General features: G+C 38.8%; 1 protein-coding gene across 2 annotated transcripts in view; it reads left to right on the forward strand.

Moving 5' to 3' along the window:
• LARS2 (leucyl-tRNA synthetase 2, mitochondrial) overlaps positions 1-22651 on the forward strand; it is an 84526-nt gene continuing 61875 nt past the window's right edge. The window contains exons 1-7 of one of the 2 annotated variants that reach the window (XM_060781782.2): positions 1-152; positions 6409-6664; positions 8699-8827; positions 15261-15352; positions 16058-16118; positions 17165-17254; positions 20808-20951. In XM_060781782.2, coding sequence (XP_060637765.2) covers positions 6431-6664; positions 8699-8827; positions 15261-15352; positions 16058-16118; positions 17165-17254; positions 20808-20951 — 750 coding nt within the window. In that variant the 5' untranslated portion in view covers positions 1-152; positions 6409-6430. The remainder of the gene's footprint in view (positions 153-6408; positions 6665-8698; positions 8828-15260; positions 15353-16057; positions 16119-17164; positions 17255-20807; positions 20952-22651) is intronic. The other variant, XM_067470206.1, reaches the window with a different exon arrangement.

Here is a 22651-nt window from a genome sequence, read left to right on the forward strand (position 1 = left end):
GGGATCCTTGTGCGCCTGCGCAAAGCGACTTCCAAGATGGCGGCGCCCAGGAGTGAGGTGGCTTTGAGTTGAAGATCCTTTCTTGTTTTCTGCCCCGTGCTGTCGCCTTTTCGGTGAAAGGTTTGTCCCAATTAGGAATAGCAGCAACGGAGGTGAGCTTGAACAGTGGGTGGGAATTGTTGTGAGAGACAGAGCAAAATAATAATAATAATAATAATCTGGTGGGGAATGGGAGTGCTCGCTGAGGCTGTTTGTGACAGTGTTGTTTTGGGGCGCCTTAATTTTCCCTTCCTCTGGCGACCCTAAGGCTTGTAGAATAATGTGCCACCTTCCTTGAGTTTAGCTTTTGATTTCTTATTCGAAAAGTGAGTTTAAATGTTTCAGCAGTATAGCCTGGAGGACTCCCTTTTACCTCAGGGTAAGTAATTATGGTTTATTGCGTACCTTCAAGTTGTTTCTTTCCTATGGCCCTCCTAAAGCAAACTTATCACCAGGGGTGCTCTGACCTACAAGAAGCACTGCCTGAACATCAAGCAAAAAGTGGGCGCTAGAAACAATATCATATGAAAGCTGACTGGCACAACCTGGGGATCACAACCAGACACAGTGAAGACATCTGCCCTTGCGCTTTGCCACTCTGCTGCTGAGTATGCTTACTTACTTAGGCGATCCCTCGTTGGACGAGTAAGATAATCTTCCATGATGGGTTTCCTTGTGGATTCGTAGATGGCTGTGGAGCCCTATTCTTGACCCACATCTTCTCCCACAGTGAAGGCATTGGTTTCCAGGTGGAAGGCGGTCTCGGTCGGGGTTGGCTTGACGCGCCTTCCTCCTGGCATGTTTCTCTCTTTCACCCTCCACTCGTGCCTCCTCGAATTCTGCAGCACTGCTGGTCACAGCTGACCTCCAGCTGGAGCGCTCAAGGGCCTGGGCTTCCCAGTTCTCAGTGTCTATGCCAGAGATTTTAAGGTTGGCTTTGAGGTCATCTTTAAATCTCTTTTCCTGTCCACCAACATTCCGTTTTCCGTTCTTAAGTTCAGAGTAGAGCAACTGCTTTGGGAGACGATGGTCCGGCATCCGGACAACGTGGCTGGCCCAGCGGAGTTGATGGCAGAGGACCATCGCTTCAATGCTGGTGGTCTTTGCTTCTTCCAGCACACTGACGTTTGTCCGCTTGTCTTCCCAAGAGATTTGCAGGATTTTCCAGAGGCAGCACTGATGGAATCGTTCCAGGAGTTGCATGTGACGTCTGTAGGCGGTCCACATTTTGCATGCCCAGTGTGGAACACATCTCACCACACTAAAACAGTGGATGTGGCTCTTAATGAGACATGCCGCATTATCACGGGATGTCTGCACCCTACACCACTGGAGAAACTACACTGTCTAGCCGGTATTGCACCACCTGACATCTGCCGGGAAGTAGCAACCAATAGTGAAAGGACCAAGACAGTGACATCTCCAGCTCATCCCCTGTTTGGGTATCAGCCAGCACATCAATGACTTAAATCAAGAAATAGTTTTCGAAGATCTACAGAGACACTCGCTGGAACACATCAGCAAGTGAGAGTCCAAAAGTGGCAGGCTCAAACCCAGAACCTCAATCAATGGCTGATACCAAATGAGAGACTCCCCCATGTGCACACAGAAAACTGGGCGACTTGGAAGGCACTGAACAGACTGCGCTCTGGCACCACGAGATGCAGAGCCAACTTTAAGAAATGGGGCTACAAAGTGGAATCCACAACATGCGAGTGTGGAGAAGAGCAGACCACAGACCACCTGAGCCCTGCTACATGTACAATGGAGGACCTTTTTATAGTAACACCAGAGGCACTCCAAGTGGCCAGCTACTGGTCAAAGGACATTTAATCAGCTACCAAGCTTGCAAACTTTGTGCTTTGTTTGTTTGTTAAAAATGCAATACAAATGTTTGGTTTGCTCCTGACACGATAAATAAAAAAACCCAGGGGTGCATCTGCACAGTAGAATTGATGCACTTTGGCACCACTTTAACTGCCATGCCTGAATAATAATTTTATTTCTTACCCACCTCTCATGGCTCGAGGCAGGTTACAAAACAATTAAAATACACAATAAATACACACACTAAAGTATACCTCCATAAAAGTTACATACCAAAATGTATCTCATATTTAAACAGACAAAAAGTGATTAAACAAAGGACATGCATTACAGTTAATGTTTAAAGACTGTCTGGATAGGTCTGCTGGAAGAGACAGGTCTTCACTTGTGTCTTAAATTTCAACAGCTGATTTAGCTATCGGGTTGTTCCACAGTTTTGGGATGGTTAATGAAAAGGTCCTCTGGGTGGCAGTTGCCGGTCGGATTCTGGCTGGTTGGAGTAGATGCCCCCCAGAAGACTGAAGTGTGTGGGGAGGATTGTATGGGAGAAGGTGACCATTTAGGTAACCTGAACCCAAATCATGTAGGGGTTTAAAGGTCAAAACCAACACCTTATATTTTGCCCAGAAACTAATTGGCAGCCAGGGGAGGGACTTTAGGATAGGTGTGATATGCTCACTGTTAGATGTTCTTGTAACAATCTAACTGCTGTATTTAGAACCAGTTGGAGTCTCCAAACTTGGTACAAGGGTAGCCCAATGTAAAGTACATTGCAGAAGTCCAACCTTGAAGTTACCAGTGCGTACACTACCATCTTCAGGTCCTCCAAATCTAGTGCAGCTGGCTGATCAGCCAAAGCTGATAGTAAGCACTCCTGACCATTGCATCTACCTGGGCTGACATTTGGAGAGGCGGATCCAGGAGCACTCCCAAGCTACGAACATAGTCTTTCAGGGGAAGTGTAACCCCATGCAGAACTGGTTGACATACCTCCATCCACAGATTAGGGCCCTTGATGTCAAGCATCTCTGTTTTGTCTGAATTACTATGAATACTACGGAACCACAGCAGTTGTAGTTCAGTGAGGTGCCAGCACTCTTTGTCTAAAGACCTTGTAAAACTACAAGCCTTCCATAATGTTGAGCTGTGGCAGTGAACATGGTGTCACACTGCATTAGATTCATCCTGGGATTTCTTGGTAAGGTTTGTTTACAGGGGATTTGCCATTGTCTTCCCACCAACCAAGCTTGAGATGGGACTGAGAGAAAGGCCTCCCCTGAAGATCTCAGGGCCTGGGCAGGTGCATACAAGGAGAGGCACTCAGCCAAATAGCCTGGACCTGAACCGTCTAGGGCTTTAAAGGTCATAACTACCACTTTGAATTGTGCCCAGAGCATCCAGCTAAGCATCTCTAAAATCCTGATGCCACATATAATTCTTATTACTCAAAACATTACTCTGCTCTTCCCTCTTTGCACCTCTTTCCTCTGGAGAACATTTTTTAATTATAAATTTATTAATTTTTATATAGATTACAACGAAAGAGTGAGAACAATAAAGTATAGGAAAGTGAGGAAATGAAGAAAAAAAGAGAAAGAAGAAAAAACAAAAAAAGTATACTAAAATCCCAACTAACCCCTAAAAAAAAAATTCTACAAAAATACACAAAAAAAGAAAAACAAAAAAAAAATGATTTCCATTCCATCTTCTTGGATCATATCTTATTATTCAAAAATATAAAATAAGTTCAAAAAGAAATTGTCTCTCTTGTTTCTTATTTTCCCAAATTGTCCAGATATTCATGGAGATTATCCCAATTCGTTCTTCTTAGTATCATACCTGTATTTTTCTTCAACAAAAAAGTCAATTCATCCATGTCCTTTATTTCTCTGATTTTTTCCACCCATTCCTGTATGGGTGGTACTGAGTCTTTCTTCCATTCTCTAGCAAAAACAATTCTACCGGCAGTCGTCATACATGTAAAAAGTTTATCCTCGTGTTCCGTCAGTTGTAGATCTAAATCTGTAAAACCTAACAAATAACTCCGGTTTTCTTATGAATGTTCTTTTTAAAATCTTTTGTGTCTCTTCATGAATTACCCTCCAAAACTTTACTGCTTCTTTGCAAGTCCACCACATATGGTAAAAGGAGCCAACCTGTTCCAGGCATTTCCAACACTTATCAGAAACGGTTTTATACATTTTAGCCAATTGTTTCGGTGTGGTATACCATCTGTGGAACATTTTTATCCAATTTTCTTTTAAATCCATTGTGTATGTATATTTTAATTTTTTGTTCCACATCTGTTTCCACTCCCTCATTTCTCTCTGGAGAACATTTTTGTCCTAATAATTAATCCCTTCTGCCCATTTCATTTTTTTATTTCATAAATTTCTTCAGTGCCAACCAATCTGTTGCATTTTCCCCTGTTGAAAGTATTATAAAGTGTGCAAAATTATATTGTTCATTGAATATATTTAGTTATGTTTAGTTGGTGAGTTTGTGCCTTTAATTGTTGGAAAGCTTGTGGTTTGGGTCTTGTCAATTGGATGCAGGTGGGGCTCATTACTGCTGTTATTATAGTTTGCATCTGCCTGTAGTCTTTGGTCTGGTCTTTGGGTTTCTTTTTGTTTCTACTATGAAGCTGTAATAAAGTAAGCTTCTGCCGTTGTAATATTTTTATTTGATATTATAACTCTGCTGACACCCCCCTTTTAAATCTTATCTCATTAATTGACTTGTCCTCCTTAAAAATCATATTGCCCCCACTTAGGGGGCATGTTCCCCACCTTAAGAATCAGTGCTATAGAGTCGCAGTCCAGCATTTAGATCCCTGCACCATGCTAACTACAACATGTAAATATGTTTTTCTTTTCCTGTTTGGGTTTCTGATACTCTTTTCTCATGCATCCTGTAAATCTTAAAGTTAGGAGCTCTAGCTTAGTGTCCATAGCTCCTCCACAAGCCTCAGTTCAGAACTATTCTAAAAAATTTTTTTGTTAAAGATCTCAGAATATGTACAACCTTGTACAGTATCTTCCACAGTAATTGATATATTGTTAGCTGTTGACAGGAGCCCCTGGTGGCGCAGTGGGTTAAACCCCTGTGCTAGCAGGACTGAAGACCGACAGGTTGCAAGTTCGAATCCGGGGAGAGCGCGGATGAGCTCCCTCTATCAGCTCCCCATGCGGGGACATGAGAGAAGCCTCCCACAAGGATGATAAAATATCAAAACATCCGGGCATCCCCTGTACAACGTCCTTGCAGACGGCCAATTCTCTCACACCAGAAGTGACTTGCAGTTTCTCAAGACGCTCCTGATACGACAAAAAAAAAGGTGTTGACAGAATGAATATATGCACATGTGAGGAGGTGATTTATATATTAACAAGAATCATAAAATGTTTCTGGTTGAATCCGACCAAAGGTCTACACAGTAAGAACCGGAAGCTCTGTCACAAACCTCAGTCCAGTGAAAGGAAAAAGCAACCCCCTTCAGCCTCTCAGTTCTCTCGCCATCTCCTTCTTGTCTGCTCGTCTTTATTTTAGCCATTTCATTTATTTCAAATGTTTTAATATTTTAATTAATCTAACTGCTGAAAGATAGAGCGTGATGTGTTTACACTCAGGTCTTTATGCCATCTTCACAGGCACATGGTTTTCACATTGTGAGGCTTTTAGAGAGAGCCTGAATGCATTCACTGCTTTCTGTAAGCCTCATGAGTGCACATGTTCAGTTTGCACTGAGACTGTGAATGTATTCAGCTCTCTGCAAGCCTCGCAAGTGCACAGATTCACTCTGCAGGGCTTTCAGAAAGACGATAGATGTATCCATACTGCAGAGTTAATGCAGTTTGGCATGACTTTAATTGCCAAGGCGTAATACTGTGCAGTCACAGGAGTTATAGTTTTACAAAATGTTTTTAGACTTCTCTACCTGAGAAGACTGGTGCATTACCAAACTACAGATCTCAGGATTCCATAATATTGAGCCATGGTGGTTAAAGTGGTGTCGAACAGCTTTAATTCTCCAGTGTAAATGTACCCTATGAGTGTATTCACTTTAAAATGTTGTAGGGCAGTGGTCTCTGCTGTTGTCCAGTGCCTTTTTTATAGGAACCTGACCATCCATGTTTTTGGGTATCTATGTGGGTTCCTGGAACTAATCCTTTGGGGATATGGAGGGCCCAATAAGTGATTTCTTTTGGGAGAAATTTCCCGTAGATAGTTGGTACACCATCAGAGGTCATTCCAGATCTATTCAATTTAAACATTTGAATGAATGTCACACACAAAAATCAAAGTTGTTTCCTGGAAATTTCTGAAGGTGAAGATGTATATCTTTCTTAACCTATGTTTGGCCAAGGGCATTTACCAGCCTAATGTATGTATCTCTGAATAGGGATGTTTCACTAATAGAAACTTTGAAAAGTATAATTGCTTTACTTTTAAACTGAAGCTTGGTATGTTGTCAGTCGGATAGTTTTCTCTTCTTTTTTACAGACTGCTTGTCATTCTAATTCTAATTGCCTTTTTTTCCAGATTCCCTGACATACGTTACACAATGTGGTTCCGTTGCCACAGATTCTTAGCATGTTCTTCGTGTTGGAGAAGACAGTTAAATGGAATTGTTGACCCAACGAAATGGCGGAAGACATTAGTACCAAATTGTATCAGACCTATTTATAGTGAGACAGGGAAGTGGGAAGAAAAGTATGGATTGGAGACGAGGAAGAAAGTTGAAAGTTGGTGGCATTCAAGAATAAAGAAACAGTTCGAGAAAATTGACAAAATAGATGTAAGAATTATTAGTAACATTCACCTCCCTTTCTCCTCTTTATTAGCTATTTATTGTACTTAAACACATTGATTAATGATTGTGTATTTTATCTCATTCTATTGAGTTCATAAAATTGTGTCTGTGGATTAGCATCTCCTCAGCATGTGTTAGCATTTCAACCTTCAGAGTATACATTTTCTATTTCATCCTTCCCATAGCAGTTGCCACCATCTTAATCTGTTTACATCCTGTTTCCATGATAGCATGGAAATTAAGCCCAAGTATCATTGAAACCTTTCTCCAGGGTTCTTTTTTTTCTTGAGATGAGAACCAGAAGAAGACAAAAATGATAACTTAAGGCTCCCATCAGGCTGGTCATTTCTTTAACATCTAGCATAGTGGTTCTCAACCTGTGGATCCCCGGATGTTTTGGCCTGTAATTCCCAGAAATCCCAGCTAGTTTACCAGCTGTTGGGATTTCTGGGAGTTGAAAGCCAAAACACCTGGAGACCCATTGATCTAGCAGAATGGCAAGTAGTAATTCAGCTAGTGAGACTCTCTCTCTCATTGTATTTGTGTACTAGGAAAAGTTCATTTGTTACATGTTTTGCTTTTCATACCCTGTAAAAGGGGTGACATCTGGGAAAATCAGATGCTTATTTACAATTGATGAACATTACTGTTCATCCATGATGAATTTTATATCTTTTTCCATGTAAAAAAGGCCCGTGCTTGTGGGATTTCTTTCATTGCTAAGGACCAGGAGAAAGGACTTGAAAGTTTTAAGCTCTGATATAGGGTGCACCAGTGTCGGAGGTTTGAGAAAATATTTGCTGAGCTCGTTGTTAGAAAAGACATTACATTTTTTCCCCATAGTCTTGGTCTGGAAATAAATTGACAGTAGTTACAACAGCCAAATTCAAACCAGTGGTTTTTGAAGCCCCATCTACACTGCCATTTAATGCATTTTCAAACACCATTATATGGTAGTGTGGACCTGAGATTAATAGAACTTTAGCTTTGTGGGCTAAGGTCATGAAGTTACAGTTCAGAAACTGCTCTTCATGCCAGGACAAAGTGGAACTTTCTCAAAGGCCTTTCCAGACAGGCCCTATATCCCAGGAACGGATCCCAGGTTTTCTGCTTTAAACTGGATTATATGAGTCCACACTGCCAGATAATCTGGGATAAACAGAAAACCTGGAATCAGATCCTGGGATATAGGGCGTGTCTAGAAGGGCCCCAAATGGCTTCCTTTCAAGTGTTCCCCCTAAATCTAGGTTAATAGCATGACCACAGGGGGCTTATTATTGTTTTGGTCCTGGTTTCAAATGAAACAATGGAGGGGATGTAGAGCCAAAGAATTATATGCACCAAAATGTTTTCTTACATTAGAAGTTAGAAATATTTTATAAAATTAGCATCCTAATATATTTGAAATTAATTGTTTATAATAAATAAATATTTCTCAGAATAGTGCTGTGAACCAGTTTAAAGGATTTTTAGTTGACTGTTCATAGGTGTTTCTGTAACTTAGTCTTCTGCAGTTGAACAGCCTCAATTCATACTGGGTTTAAAATTCCATTATCTTTAGAATCATAACTTATGTCATGCTGGTTGTGTTGATGGGAGTTGTAGTGCCATACATCAGAAGGGCTCCAGATTGTTCAAGGGCTGTTACTGACATTTTGGTCTTTTGTGTTCAAAGTATTCATAACCTTTGAGTATATAAAAGAAAATGTGAGAACTTATAATTAAGCAAAAGCTATGAAATATTATGTTGAAAAGGTCGTATTTAATTTTGTATTTGTCAGCTTCTCTTATGCCAGAACATAAGTACTCTTTTTTTTATTAATATGAGTAAATATATACCTCAGTTATTAAAATTCACCTTCACAATTAATTGGCTGGCAGTTAAAAATTCAGCCCTGGTTTTGAAACAAGCAGTATAAAGAGAAAGCAAATTCACATGTAACTTTTAAAATCAAATGTGGCAAGAAGGCTTTCAGAATTAACCATTTACAGACTATTTCTTTGTCTATTTTTGACTAGAAATCAAAACCAAAGTTTTATGTCCTTTCAATGTTTCCATACCCTTCTGGAAAACTTCACATGGGCCATGTTCGAGTCTACACCATCAGTGATACAGTCGCACGGTTTCAGAAAATGAGAGGATTACAGGTAATCTGTTGGCAGTAGTTCAGATAATTTTTAGGGTACATGCTATGTATTGTTTTAGTGACAGAACATATTAAAGAGCACATCACTCTCTTTAGAAAGAAATGGATGTCAGAAATAACTGGCAAGGCTTATCACTTTACTTCAAGTGCTGATCAGGAATTGGACCCCAAGCTGTGGTGCATCACAGGAAAGCTGCTCTTTGGATTTAGGCTAGAAATGAATAATTTGCAGAATATTAAAATGACTTACCCCGTATATACTCAAGTATAAGCTGACCCGAATATAAGCTGGGGTACCCAATTTTACACAAAAAAGCCCTGGGAAAACATATAGACTCAAGTATAAGCCGAGGGTGGGAAATGCAGCAGCTACTGGTAAATTTCAAAATAAAAATAGATTTACAATTAATATAAAATTACATCAGTAGGTTAAATATTTTTGAATACTGTCCAACTCTGATTAAACCATTATAAAATGTAAATGTGCTTATGTATCCTTCCAATAATAATAGAGTAAATTTATTTATTTATTTATTTATTTACAGCTTTTATATTCCGCCCTTCTCACCCCGCAGGGGACTCAGGGCAGATTACAGTGTACACATATATGGCAAACATTCAATGCCAATTTTGACATACAACATATACAGAAATAGACAGAGGCTATTTAACTTTTTCTGGCCTCCAGGGGAGCTGTCGCTTTCATCGTCCATCTGCAACACTGATGAAGTACTTCCGCATTCCCACATGCTTTTTGCTGAAGTCTTTATGGCCTCATAAATTAGTTAATTTCGCCTCCCCACACTTTAAGGTGGTACCTTATTTTCCTACTTGACAGATGCAACTGTCTTTCGGGTTGCAAAGGTTGACAACAGGCTACACACAATTGGTTGGAAACCCACTCCAACCTGGGCTGGCTTCGAACTCATGACCTTTTGGTCAGAGTGATCTTAATGCAGTTGACACTCAGCCAGCTGCGCCACAATTAATTTATTAATTATTTTATTAATAAATTAATAAAAATAATAATAGAGTACAATAATGGAAATATAATGTAACAGTAATCATAGAATAAAATAATAAATAATAAAATAATAATAACAGAGTAAAATAATATAAATAATAATAATAAACAGAGTAAAATAATAAATATAACAGTGTTAATAACAGAGTAAAATAATAAATAACCTTGACTCAAGTATAAGCCATGGGGAGGAGGGGTAGCCTTTTTAAAAGAGCTGAAAAAAACGACTTATACTCGAGTATATATGGTAAATTTTTAAAATTGTGTTTTGCTATACAGCAAATCAATTTTTGGATCTCTTATTAAATATCTTCTCTCTCTTGGCTGAAGAGCTCACTGAAAAACAACAGCACGGCAACATTGTGAGGGGTTTTCTGTTTTAAAAAAGGATCATGGCAGGGAATCTCAGATTCCGTAGAAGGCCAGTGTGGCCTGCAAATTCCTGCTTGTTGCAACTTCTTTGGCAGAGAGAGAGAAGGATGGAGGAAGGAGAAATGGAAAGAAAGAAAGGGAATGCAGTAGATGAAAAGATAAAGATTTGATGGGACAACAAAATGAAGGGGAAAAGAGTAATCCGAGAAGGAAAGATTTTTTTAAAAAAGATGCAGAAAGTGGAGTGTAAAAAGAGGAAGAGTGACAGATGAGATGGAGAGTGGGGAGCTGGCAGAAGAAATGCTGGGTGCACCTGCACTGTAGAATTAATGCATTTTAGCTTTTGTGGCTCAACACTATGGAATGACAAGAGTTGTAGTTTCACAAAGTGTTTAGGTAGCTTTGCCAAAGAGTGTTGGTACCTCACCAAACTACAAATCTCAGGGTTCCATAGCATTGAGCCATTGCTTTTAAAATAGTGCCAAGCTGAATTAATTCTGCTGTATTGGCAGAAAACTACAACTGGAAGGTAGAAGGGAAAATGTGGTTTTGTTGAAGTACAGTTGTTCCTCCCCCTTTGCTATTTTGATTATTCACGGATTTGGTTAAAAATGTTCTCTCTAGGAATCTATAGGTCTTCCAGTATAACTCTAAGGTCAACTTCCTCCAGTCATGCTGGAGTATCTAGAGATTTCTAGAGAGAACTCTTTTTTAGGAATTACTAAATTTTCCAGTGCAATTTTATGTTCAGCTTCCAGTTGGAAGACCAATACATTCTGCGGACATCAGACAGGCGCCCTCCCTCATGTCCTTTCGAAAAAGCCTTAAGACATGGCTGTTCGAGAGGGCATTTAATTAAGTGCTACAACAATGTGGTAAAGAGGACTGGAATGGAACAAGGAATATGAGACTGGTTATGATTCCATTATGAGACGAAGCGGATTTTTAGTGTAGTCTGTAATTGTTGTATAGTTTATATGTTGTTGTAATTGGCTGCTTTGTAATTGTCTTTTATGTGTATTGTACACCGCCATGAGTCGCCCTAATGGGCTGAGAATGGCGGTTAATAAGTGCATCAAATAAATAAATAAATAAATAATTCTTAGAGAGATGTTTTCTCAGGTTAATTTTTTGTGCCTTTAAGTCATTTTTGACCTATCATTCTGGGTAAATGTGCATGGGATTTGAACAATAGCTGATTAATCATTCATTTATCTATTTTACTATTTATTGATGTTTTTAATATTTAATATATTTTATTTTTCCCTTGTGCAAAAACTGTAGTAAGGGGATGCATACTGTATTTTTAAAAGATGGTTATGTATGGCACAGCATTCACTTCCTTTCTCTTGCACAAGAAAATACATGCAGTCCTTAAATTAGGAACAAGATAGATTCTGTAGGTTTGTTCTTAAGTTGAATTTGTATGTATGTGCAGCTCCACTTTGGATAGCGTGGGGAAGAGTTAACATCCCATGTGATGTTTGTTTTGCTGTCTGTGTTCCTGTTTAGAAGATTTCACCTCACTTTCTTTCCTTGTGATAATTGGATTTTGAAAAATTTGACTTGTTGTGAAAACAAGGATTGGTGAAAAAGCTTCAGTTGAGACACCTGTTTCTTATGATAACTCTTTCAGGAGTGAATCCCCCTGTCGAGGGGTAGATTTCTCTCACTTTTTGTTGTCTCATCCCTGTTCTTAACAAAGGGTCATTTGTAAGTCGGATGTTTGTAACTTCGGGACTTTCTGTATGCCGTTATTAATATTTTTTTAAATCTTCATTTTCTTGATTAAGGACATTTTCTTTAACTGAATGTTTTTATCAAATTAGTCTAACTGGTCAACTTTTTTTTCGACTATGAGACAAATACAGTGAATTTTCTTGCATGTCTGTTTTATCAGACAATGCTGTTGAGTTCCTGTGTCAAAGAACAGTGATTCAGACACTAAGGAACTAGTGGGAGTATCCATATGCTGCCTTTTGTGGTTTTATTCTTCCCCTTCCTTGCTTCTGTGAAATGAAAAAAGTGTCTATATCTTTGCTGGGGTTTTATTTTTTTTAAAAAAAGATTGTAGCATCATCATTTGCAATTTTAGTCTTCTCTGATCTTGCCTCCACTCAGTCTCTTTGAATGTCATTCCCTTTGAATAACATGCTTCCACTGAATACTGGTTACGTTTTGGTAACACCATTAACATTTATTTAGAATAAAGATGCAATGAACTTGAAGCAATGCTTTTCCCTAATGCATTTTGAAAGCTACATTTGTCTCCATAGAAACAGATAATCTATGGATATTTGACAGTGGGCTTTAAAAGGTTTTCTTTTACTTATATCTTTCATACGGTACATTTTTCTCTATGGTACTGGCTGCATAGATCTGTTGGAGAAAGTAATAATTCATTTTACAAAAATGTTTACCCATATACAAAACAATACAATACCTCTTAGTTCTAGCATCAGGGAGAGATGTTTTCTGTCTTTGCAGGGAGCAGTAGTGTTGCTTCGCTGTACTTCGTAATGCTAGTTTCGATGAAAAGGTTTTTTAAAAAAAACAAAAAACAAGATACCATACAATCTAGATTAGAATATATAAGAAAAGAAATAAAATTGTCACTGACAACTGAACACAAAATGATAGAGAGAACATTGGGCAAAGGAAAACACTACAGTAAAATGCTTCAGTTAATTGGTACAGCAATTTGTCCAGTATGATAAACATACTATGTTCGATTTGAGCTTTGAATTGAAGGTGGTACTCGGGACAATGAGTTACAAAAAATAACATGTTGATGAGAAAAATGGATGGAGGCTTGAGAGAACAAGGCAATCTGCAAATTGATTTCCTGTAAGCAGTGAAGTTTTAGGTTTATTTCAACTCACAGATGAAGAAATGAGTTACTTTAAGAATTTGGCCTTCTATTTCCTTAGGGTTAAAAAAGTTCTCAGGTCTTTTCCCTCTGTCTGTCTGTCTATCTATCGATCTACCTTCCCCATAGTGTTTAAAAATCCTACATATCATTTTAGATAGCCCTGATTTATTTATTTATGACATTTCTACCCCACCATTCTCACGGCAGGACTCAAGGCGGCTTTATGTAAACAATTTGATTCCTTAAAACATAATTTACACTTAGATAAATATTAAAATAAAATTTTAAATTACATTAACACAATTAAAACATTTTAAAGCGATACAATCAGAGTTAATCACGTAATCCACAACCATAATCCGGTATTCCAATTGTCATTGCACATTGTTACAAGTCTATCTATTGCACAAGTTCTCTAAAGGCTTGGTCAGAAAGCCACATTTTCACCCTTGCGGAAGGTCAGGAGGGACCTCCCTTCTGGGGAGGGAGTTCCACTGCCGAAGGGCCACCACTGAGAACACCCTGTCTCTTGTCTTTGCCAATCGCACCTGCAAGGGAGGTAGGACCAAGAGCAGGGTCTCCCCAGATGACGTTAAACTCCGTGGTGGTTCATAGAGGGAGATATGTTCGGACAGATAAACCATTTTGTTTCCAGACACTCAGTTACAGATTTTCATTATTGAAGGGAATAATTACTAAGTTAAAGTTAGGTCCTAGATTTCACATTATGCAGTTTTGAAGAAACTGCATAATGGTATCATGTGTCTGTTGGAAACTAGGCAAGTCAGGTTTATATATCTGGAATGTCTGGGGTGGGAGAAAGAACACTTGCCTACTTGAGGCAAGTGTGAATGTTGTAATTGGCCACCTTGGTTCATGGCATTCCAGCTTCAAAGTAAGGAAGGTTGCTGCCTGGGAGAATCCTTTGTTGGGAAGTGTTAGCTGGCCCTGATTTATTCTTGTCTGAAATTCCCTTTCTTTTTTGATGTTGTTCTTTGTTTACTGTCCTGATTTTACAGGTTTTTTTTTAAATACTGGTAGCTAGGTTTTGTTCATTTTCATGGTTTCCTCCTTTCTGTTGAAATTGTCCACATGCTTGTGGATTTCAGGGCTTCTCTGTGTAGTCTGACATGATGGTTGTCGAGTGGCCCAGCATTTCTGCATTCTCAAATAATATGTTGTGTCCCTGTTGGTTCATCAGTTGCTCTGCTATGGCTGACTTATCAGGTTGAATTAATCTGCAGTGCCTTTCATATTCCTTGATTCGTGTTTGGGAACTGTGTTTGGTGGTCCCGATGTAGACTTGTCCACAACTGCATGGTGTATGGTAGACTCGTACAGAAGTGAGAGGATCCCTCTTGTTCTTTGCTGAACGTAGCATTTGTTGGATTTTCTTACTCTCTGTAGATTATTTGTATGTTGTGTTTCTTCATCAGCTTCCCTATGCGTTCAGTGGTTCCCTTGATGTATGGTAAGAACACTTTTCCTCTGGGTGGATCTTTGTCTCCACTACAGACAGCAGAAGAGCTGCAAGACCAAGAACAAGCCAAAGACAAAGATCCACCCAGGGGGGCATATAAGAGGCATAAAGTACAATTATTGGTTGCTGGTGGAAAAGATGGTACAGTGGATTGATAGTTGCTGAATTACTCAATTTTGCAAATATATCCAGATCGTACTGTAGTTGTGTTACTGCAGCGATCAAATATGTACAAATAAGTATAACAGTTGACATTTACCTAAGAACACCCCATTAAATGTATGGTTGCACTATTAGTTTACAGGCAGGAGGAGACAAATTGAGTCCTCCCTGGCTTGCTGTGAGTTTTTCGTACTGTATGGCCATATTCCAGTAACACTCTTTCCTGCTACTGGAGAGAACGCTACTGGAACATGGCCATACAACCTGAAAAAACTCACAGCAATCCAGTGATTCCGGCCACGAAAGCCTTTGACAATACAGAGTCCTCCCAGTTCTCAAACAAGACAAAACTTATAGCATATGTGCTTAAAGTCAAATTGTTTGTGACAAGCAGTTTGGCTGATTCAATGAAAGAGCAAAAATGCTGAATGTGAAAATATGCTTCATTATTTTGAGCCCTGGGGGTGTTGCTAAATCCATTCTGGAAAGTGACAAAGAGTGACACATTCTATTTTTTGTTGCAGGTGATAAATCCCATGGGATGGGATGCATTTGGATTACCTGCAGAAAATGCCGCAATTGAACACGGATTGCATCCAGCACAATGGACACAAAGGTGTTTGTTTCTCTAGTAACTCAACAGACCTGGATTGAAGCAGTTGTTGTGCTTTGCTGCCCTTGCACCTTTCCAGATTAATTTACTCTCCTCTCTATAGAGAAATGTGGAGCTTATATGTAGATTTCAAACTGCATCTCTATCTTTAGAGTTCATCTGTTTATAATGTATGGCGCCGCCAAATATTAGAATTTGTTTTTATTGACTCTGTATGAACTACTAGATATTTTCTACTATGTTGAAGAGGGAGGGAGGAGGATTTGATCTTGCAGTAATTAGACCATATATTAACTCCAGTGCTCAGAAAAGTTTTTTTTTGGGAGGGGGGCGGGGGGGGGATTTAAGCTGCTCAAATCTTCTATCATCCTTGACCAGTCAGACAGAGTTGTCAACCAAAAGAACAACATTTCTAAGCTGTGGGTAGCTATTCCAGTTTTCTGTGTGCGAGACAGGGAAAGTTTGTTGCTCACTCTTTCATCACACTGAACCATTCTCAAAATTTAGAAAGATATCCTGCAAAGCGTTTTTGTAACAGGAATGATAGCTAGAGCTGTGACATGGGTGGAAAGAAGGTCCTCGCTCTGCCATATAAAAGTTGGTGAGGCTTAAGTAGGAGGAATTTTAAGCACAGCCTCTTATCTATGGTTGCATCTGCCCATGAAAACATACTTTTCTGTTAAATATGCCTTTTGATTTGTCTTACAGCAACATTCAACACATGCGGAAACAGCTTGATGCCTTAGGTCTTTCTTTTAGCTGGGATCGGGTAAGATATTTAAAATATGGTGGCATATTTCTAATGCATTTTAGATCAAGCCTAAGCACTCATTAGAAAACAAAATGGCTGAATTGAGGCTGTCATACTTTGGATATATCATGAGACAACAGTAGCAGGAAAAGTTGAAAATCCAGAAAATGTTGCTACATCCTCAGTTTTCAAGAGCTGAGCAGGACTTTGTTTTTTAATTTTTTAATTCATATGTTAACATAAAAAATGCAAATAAAGAAAACAACAATGCCTGTACACATATAATAAATACATAAGTGAACATTTTTTAACATTTACATAAATACACAATTTCTCTCGCCAACATAGAGCTCTACTCTAAACATAAATATAAAATACAAAGGTATATACAGTATATACTTGATTATAAGCCGAGTAGCTGCTCCATTTCCCACCCACAGCTTATACTTGAGTCAATACATTTTCCCAGTTTTTTGTGGTAAAATTAGGTACCTAGGCTTATATTTGAATCGGCTTATGCTCAAGTATATATGGTACATAAAGTAGTTTTAAGATTATTCCTGGTTTTCATTTGTAGGTTTCTGTACAGTTTTCACGTTTTTTGTTCCCCCTTATATCAAACAAGCTATTTATTTCATGGTTTGTTTGGTTTTGTTACATTATCAAATGGATATCCCAAGAGTTTATATCTCAAAACCTGTGCATAAAGCAGGCCCCTAGCAGGGTGTCTTGAAGGTTTCTTGTTCATAGAATTGTCATATAAGTCGAAAGGCCAGGTGCCAGCAATTAACAAATTTTTAAATAAGTAATTGTTATATTTATAGAATTCTAATTATACAAACAAGGTTTCTGCAACCTCAGCCTCTTCTCATGTGTTGGATTATACTTCCCATCACTGCTTTGGCTTCAGTTGATGTGAATTGTTTGAGGAAGGAAGATTTCTGCAGTACTTGAGTGTTTCATTTCATTAAAAGCCCACAATCATTTTTAAACACATTATATTTTGATAGCCTCTTTTATTTATTATGGTTACCTCATATTACAACTGTTCTTTTTTTTTTCAGGAAATAACCACTTGTTTCCCAGAGTACTATAAGTGGACACAATACATTTTTCTTAAACTTTATGAAGCTGGATTAGTCTATCAAAATGAAGTAAGTTAAATTGTATTGTGTCAGAATATGCATGTGTTCATATGATAACTTTCTGAATTATCATAATATTCTGTGTGTGAGAAGGGGGGGTTACTAAAAATTGTTCATTTTCTTCTGGGAGACATTCTGGAGCAATGTGCAAAGGGTTGGTGCTTTGGCTTCTTACTTAATCATGCTCTTTTGTTACTTTGTAAACTTTTCAGTACAATTCAGTGTTTGGAAATACAGTCATCTTTCCACATTTGCATTTTTGGCTTTTGCAGATTTGATTATTAAGAGATTTAATTAAAAATGTTTTGTCTAGGAATTTCTAGATCAGCATTTATCAACCCCCCACCTCCATCCCTGGAGTGGTCACGGAGTTTCAGAGAGGTCGCCAAAGGCCATCAGAAAACATATATTTCTGATGGTCTTAGGCAGCCCTTTGGCAGAGAAGACTGAAGATCTCTCTGCCTGTCCTTCTCTTCCTTTTTTGGAAATAGACGGTGGATCCTCCCATCAAAAGCCCTCCTCCGCTGTGATTGGACAGCTTATGAGGGTTTGGCACATGGCAGTGTGGTGCGCATGTGCGGGTGAGGGAAAACGTGTGAGTCTGGAGGGAGGTTCACGCCAGTAAGTCCCTTCAAGGCATGAGGGTTCTGTGTGGGAAGTTTGGCCCAATTCTATCATTGGTGTAGTTCAAAATGTTCTTTGAGAGTAGGTGAACTATAAATTCCAGCAACTACAATTCCCAAATTTCAAGATCTATTTTCCCCAAACTCCACCAGTGTTCACATTTAGGCATATTGAGTATTCGTGCCAAGTTTGGTACAGATCTATCATTGTTTGAATCCACAATGCTCTCTGGATGTAGGTGAACTACAACTCCAAAACTTAAACTTTTCCAGTATTTTCTGTTGGTCATGGGACTTCTGTATGTCAAGTTTGGTTCAATTCCATCATTGGTGGAGTTCAGAATGCCCTTTGATTGTAGGTTAACTATAAATCCCAGCAACTACAACTCTCAAATGACAAAATCAACCTCCACCCACCAAATGCCACAAGTATTCAAATTTGGGCGTATCTGGTATTTGTTCCAAATTTGGTCCAGTGAATGAAAATGCATCCTGCATATCAGATATATACATTACAATTCATAACAGTAGCAAAATTACAGTTATGAAGTAGCAATGAAAATAATTTTATGGTTGGGGGTTATCACAACATGGGAACTGTATTAAGGAGTTGTGGCATTAGGAAGGTTGAGAAACACTGCTCTGGATCCTCTGAGGCAACTTTATTTTTATTTACTGCATTTTTATACCGCCTTTCTCAGCTAAAGGTGATTCAAGGCGGAGGAAGGTCACCTTCCTCCAGTCATGCTGAAGGACCTGGACATTTCTAGAGAAACTGCCTCTCTAGGTTATCCAGTGTGATTATATGTTCATAAATTGGCCACAGAGTCATTTTGGAAGTCCTGGAAATTCTTAAAGAGATGTTTTCTCAGATAAGTAAACAGCAATTTCATGGTTTTTCATTTTCATGGGGGGGGGGGGGTCGTATGCTCCTAACTGCCGCAAATGTGGAGGGCTAACTGTAACACATATTTTAGGCATCTAAGTATGCCAAGCATCACCTCTTAAGAGTGACTTCACATGTCTTGTTTCTGCCTTTCCTGTTCTTTTATCTGTGGTCATAAAAACAATCACTTGAGAAGCAAGGGTTGTACCCAGGGGAAAGTGCTGAATTTAAAAATATTTGGATGGGAGGATTTCTGAAATGTCTAGGCAAAGAAAGGGGTTATAAGAAAGAAAAGGAGAAAAACATAGAAATTAATTTGAACTAAACATAAATGCTTGTATAAGCTAACCATAGGTCCAAGAAGGTACTTATTTGGAGTCGATGTCTGTAGAATACATGCACATATATAAGCCAAATTGCTGTTAAGTATTGAAGGCATTGACTGCAAGCAGGATTTTAATAATATGTGTGATTTTTAATTTCCCTTGAATAGAAAAAGGATAAGAAAACGGACGTGTCTGTACAGAAGAGAAAAAAGATAGCTCCTCTTGAGATAAATTCCTATTATCCTGTATTCATGTAGGGTTGTTTTAATTTATGCCATTATATTATCTGTTAGTCATCAGGTAATGTACAAAAGGCTATGTATTGTAAAAAGAGAAGAAGATTTCCTTCCTTGCAGTGGTAATGTTTTGAATTTGACTGGCTTGAACAATGAATGAATATGCCTCTCAGGGCTTTTATTGATAGAGTGATAACGCAGACTACTCAAGCAACCAAATAATTTTACCTTCTCTTCTAAAGAAATGTCTCCGGGTTTGTATGATAAGATGCATATCCTGATCCTGAGAATGGGGAAGAGGAACATACTGGCTCTTAATACAGCATTTCTATTCAGCAGACTATTCAGTTTTGCAGAGCATTTAGAGATAAATGCTATACAGTGAGCCAGTCGTTTCCACAGGAGTTTGGTTCCAGGACCCCCTGTGGATATCAAAATCCATGAAGGCTCAAATCCCATTATACGAGTGGCATAGTCAAAAGGTCTCCTTTATACAAAGTGGCAAAATCAATATTTGTTTTGTGGAATAGTTAACTCTGTGGGTACAGGATCTGTGCATACAGATGGCAGGCTTTAGCTTATTTTTGTGTAGTTCTATTTCGGCAGAAATATCAGCAGAAGACTTGGACTGGAAATATTGTGCCAAATAATTCTAAGACCAGGATCTGAAGAGCCGTGCTGTTAATTTCAATCCTCTAGGAAGGAGTTGCTTTGTTTTGTTTTGTTTTTTAAATGACATGTTTCACATGCAACATAGCCAATCACATTTTAAACTGTTGAACAATTCAAATTACCTAGTTGGAGATACTTTATAGGAAGCTAGCATTTGGCAATGTTGAAAAACCTGAGAAATTCCACTAGGCCCATTGGAACACATCTAAAGAATCACCCTCAATTTAGGATCAAATTTCTCTAATCATCTTTCTTTGGGGTTATTATTAGTTCAGCATTTATGCTACATACCATTTTATGTACACTTTTTAATGGGATTTTTAAAATAATGTTTGAAAATGAAATTATAGGTTGTGTCTTCAATTGTCATGTATTTTTTCAGATTGGAATGTGCAGAAAAGATATTTATGATATCTGACATCCATCTGAAAAGCTGGCTGCCTATTTTGAGATGTGCTTACTAATACTGGAGCCCCTGGTGGCACAGTGGGTTAATTGATTGGTGATTTGGTTGGTTGGTGATTTGATTCCGGGGAGCGGGGTGAACTCCTGCTGTTAGCCCCAGCTTCTGCCAACCTAGCAGTTCAAAAACAGGCAAATGTGAGTAGATCAATAGGTACTGCTTCGGCGGGAAACTAACGGTGCTCCATGCCGGCCACATAACCTTGGAGGCGGCTATGGACAATACTGGCTCTTCGGCTTAGAAATGGAGTTGAGCAACACCCCCCAGAATCAGACATAACTAGACGTAATGTCAAGGGGAAACCTTTACTTTACTAATACTATAATTTCCCCTCTTTGATTTGTGGCATCATTTAGGCAATGGTTAATTGGGATCCGGTGGACCAGACTGTTCTTGCTAATGAACAAGTAGATGAAAATGGCTGTTCGTGGCGTTCAGGAGCAAAAGTGGAAAAGAAGTACCTCAAGCAGTGGTTCATTAAAACATCTGCCTATGCAAAGGTGTGAGTAAAAATGGTTTTTTAATCGTTATCAAACTTTGTCTTTAGAAGATTATTTTCGCTTTCATTTCACCTAACACAAGAGCAAGATGTTACCATTATAACTGTGCTGACACAAAACCTGATGCAGCTGCACCGTTATACTGTCCTTAGTGAACATTCATATTTAGGGAGTTTCCTTCTTGAAAATTATATTAAATTGACCAGCAAGGCTAGCATAACCTTAAGTACAAATAGCTTTTCCCAAAATGTCATTGTATTGTATTTGGTCAAACAAAGTATGTGTAATTATTAGTACAGGAACTGTTTTGATAACCATTTCTCTTAGTATTTGCTTTTATTCAGGCTTGTTAGTTTGTTTTCTTTTGTTGCTTTTGATTGATATAATGTAGATAATTAACTCAGGAGAATTTTAAAATTTCTTATGAGAGTATTCAGCCTAGCTAGGAAATATTTGAAGGGATGGCTTTACTTCAGCTTTTTCCATTTCTATTCTCACAGTTTATTACAGTAAGAGAAATACAGGCCCTACCTCCCCTTAGGAATTCTATTGTATATTCCTTTCATACTTTTTTTGTGTCAGAAGCAATTTGAGAAACTACAAATCACTTCTGGTGTGAGAGAATTGGCCACCTGCAAGAACGTTGCCCAGGGGATGCCCGGATGTTTTACCATCCTATGAGAGGCTTCTCTCATGTCCCCTCATGGGAAGTTGGAGCTGACAGATGGGAGCTCACCCCATCTTGCGGATTCAATTCGCCGACCTTCAGGTCAGCAGTTCAGCCAACATAAGGGTTTAACCCAGTGGCTCTCAACCTGGGGTCTCCAGATGTTTTTGGCCTTCAACTCCCAGAAATCCTAACAGCTGGTAAATTGGCTGGGATTTCTGGGAGTTAGGTTCTTGTGGGTTTTTTCGGGCTATAGGGCCATGTTCTAGAGGCATTTCTCCTGACGTTTCTGGGAGTTGTAGGCCAAAAACATCTGGGGACCCCAGGTTGAGAACCACTGGTTTAACCCATTGCGCCACCGCGGCTCTCCTTTGATACTTAAGCCAAAAATTGATATCTGTGTTTTGGGATGAAATGGGGGAAATATGCATGAACTGAACTGGCTATAAGGATAATGTGGTTAGGATCCGTTGCTAACCTTGATCACCTTGATCACACACAACTTCTTTGTTGTACAGTGGGCCAGAATTGGCCCCATCTGTTTCTCTTCAAATTGTAATAGGTGTGTATGATTATCAGTTGCCAAAATCAACACTGATACACTTATTTTCTGCACTCTCTGTGTCTGGAACTTGCGTCCTTCTTACTTACCTTATATGGATTTTTGTCCAAGGATTGTGATTTTTATTAAGATAAAAAGATGTCTTAAAACTGAATATGAAATCCTTGTGTCTTGAAGTTGTTTGCTAAAAGGTTTGAAGCAGTTACCGTGCAAGGTTTCTTTCTCTTTATGTTCATGGCGGGTGGGGAAAGTAAGGTCTTCCAACATGACTCTGTAAACTAAGCACTGGATGACCTAGAGATTCCTAGAGAGAATCAAATCTATGACTAACAGGATTTTTCCCCTGCGTTATAAATGTAATTTCCTAATTGGCTTTATCATAAAAAACATGGAAAAGGTTTATTAAACTGTAAAACCTTTTGTTTTTGTGGCCTGCAAAAAAGGTTAAAATGGCACGTGAAAGGTTAAAAA

The sequence above is a fragment of the Anolis sagrei genome, chromosome 6, assembly GCF_037176765.1.
Source record: "Anolis sagrei isolate rAnoSag1 chromosome 6, rAnoSag1.mat, whole genome shotgun sequence".
Taxonomy (NCBI): Eukaryota; Metazoa; Chordata; class Lepidosauria; order Squamata; family Dactyloidae; genus Anolis; species Anolis sagrei.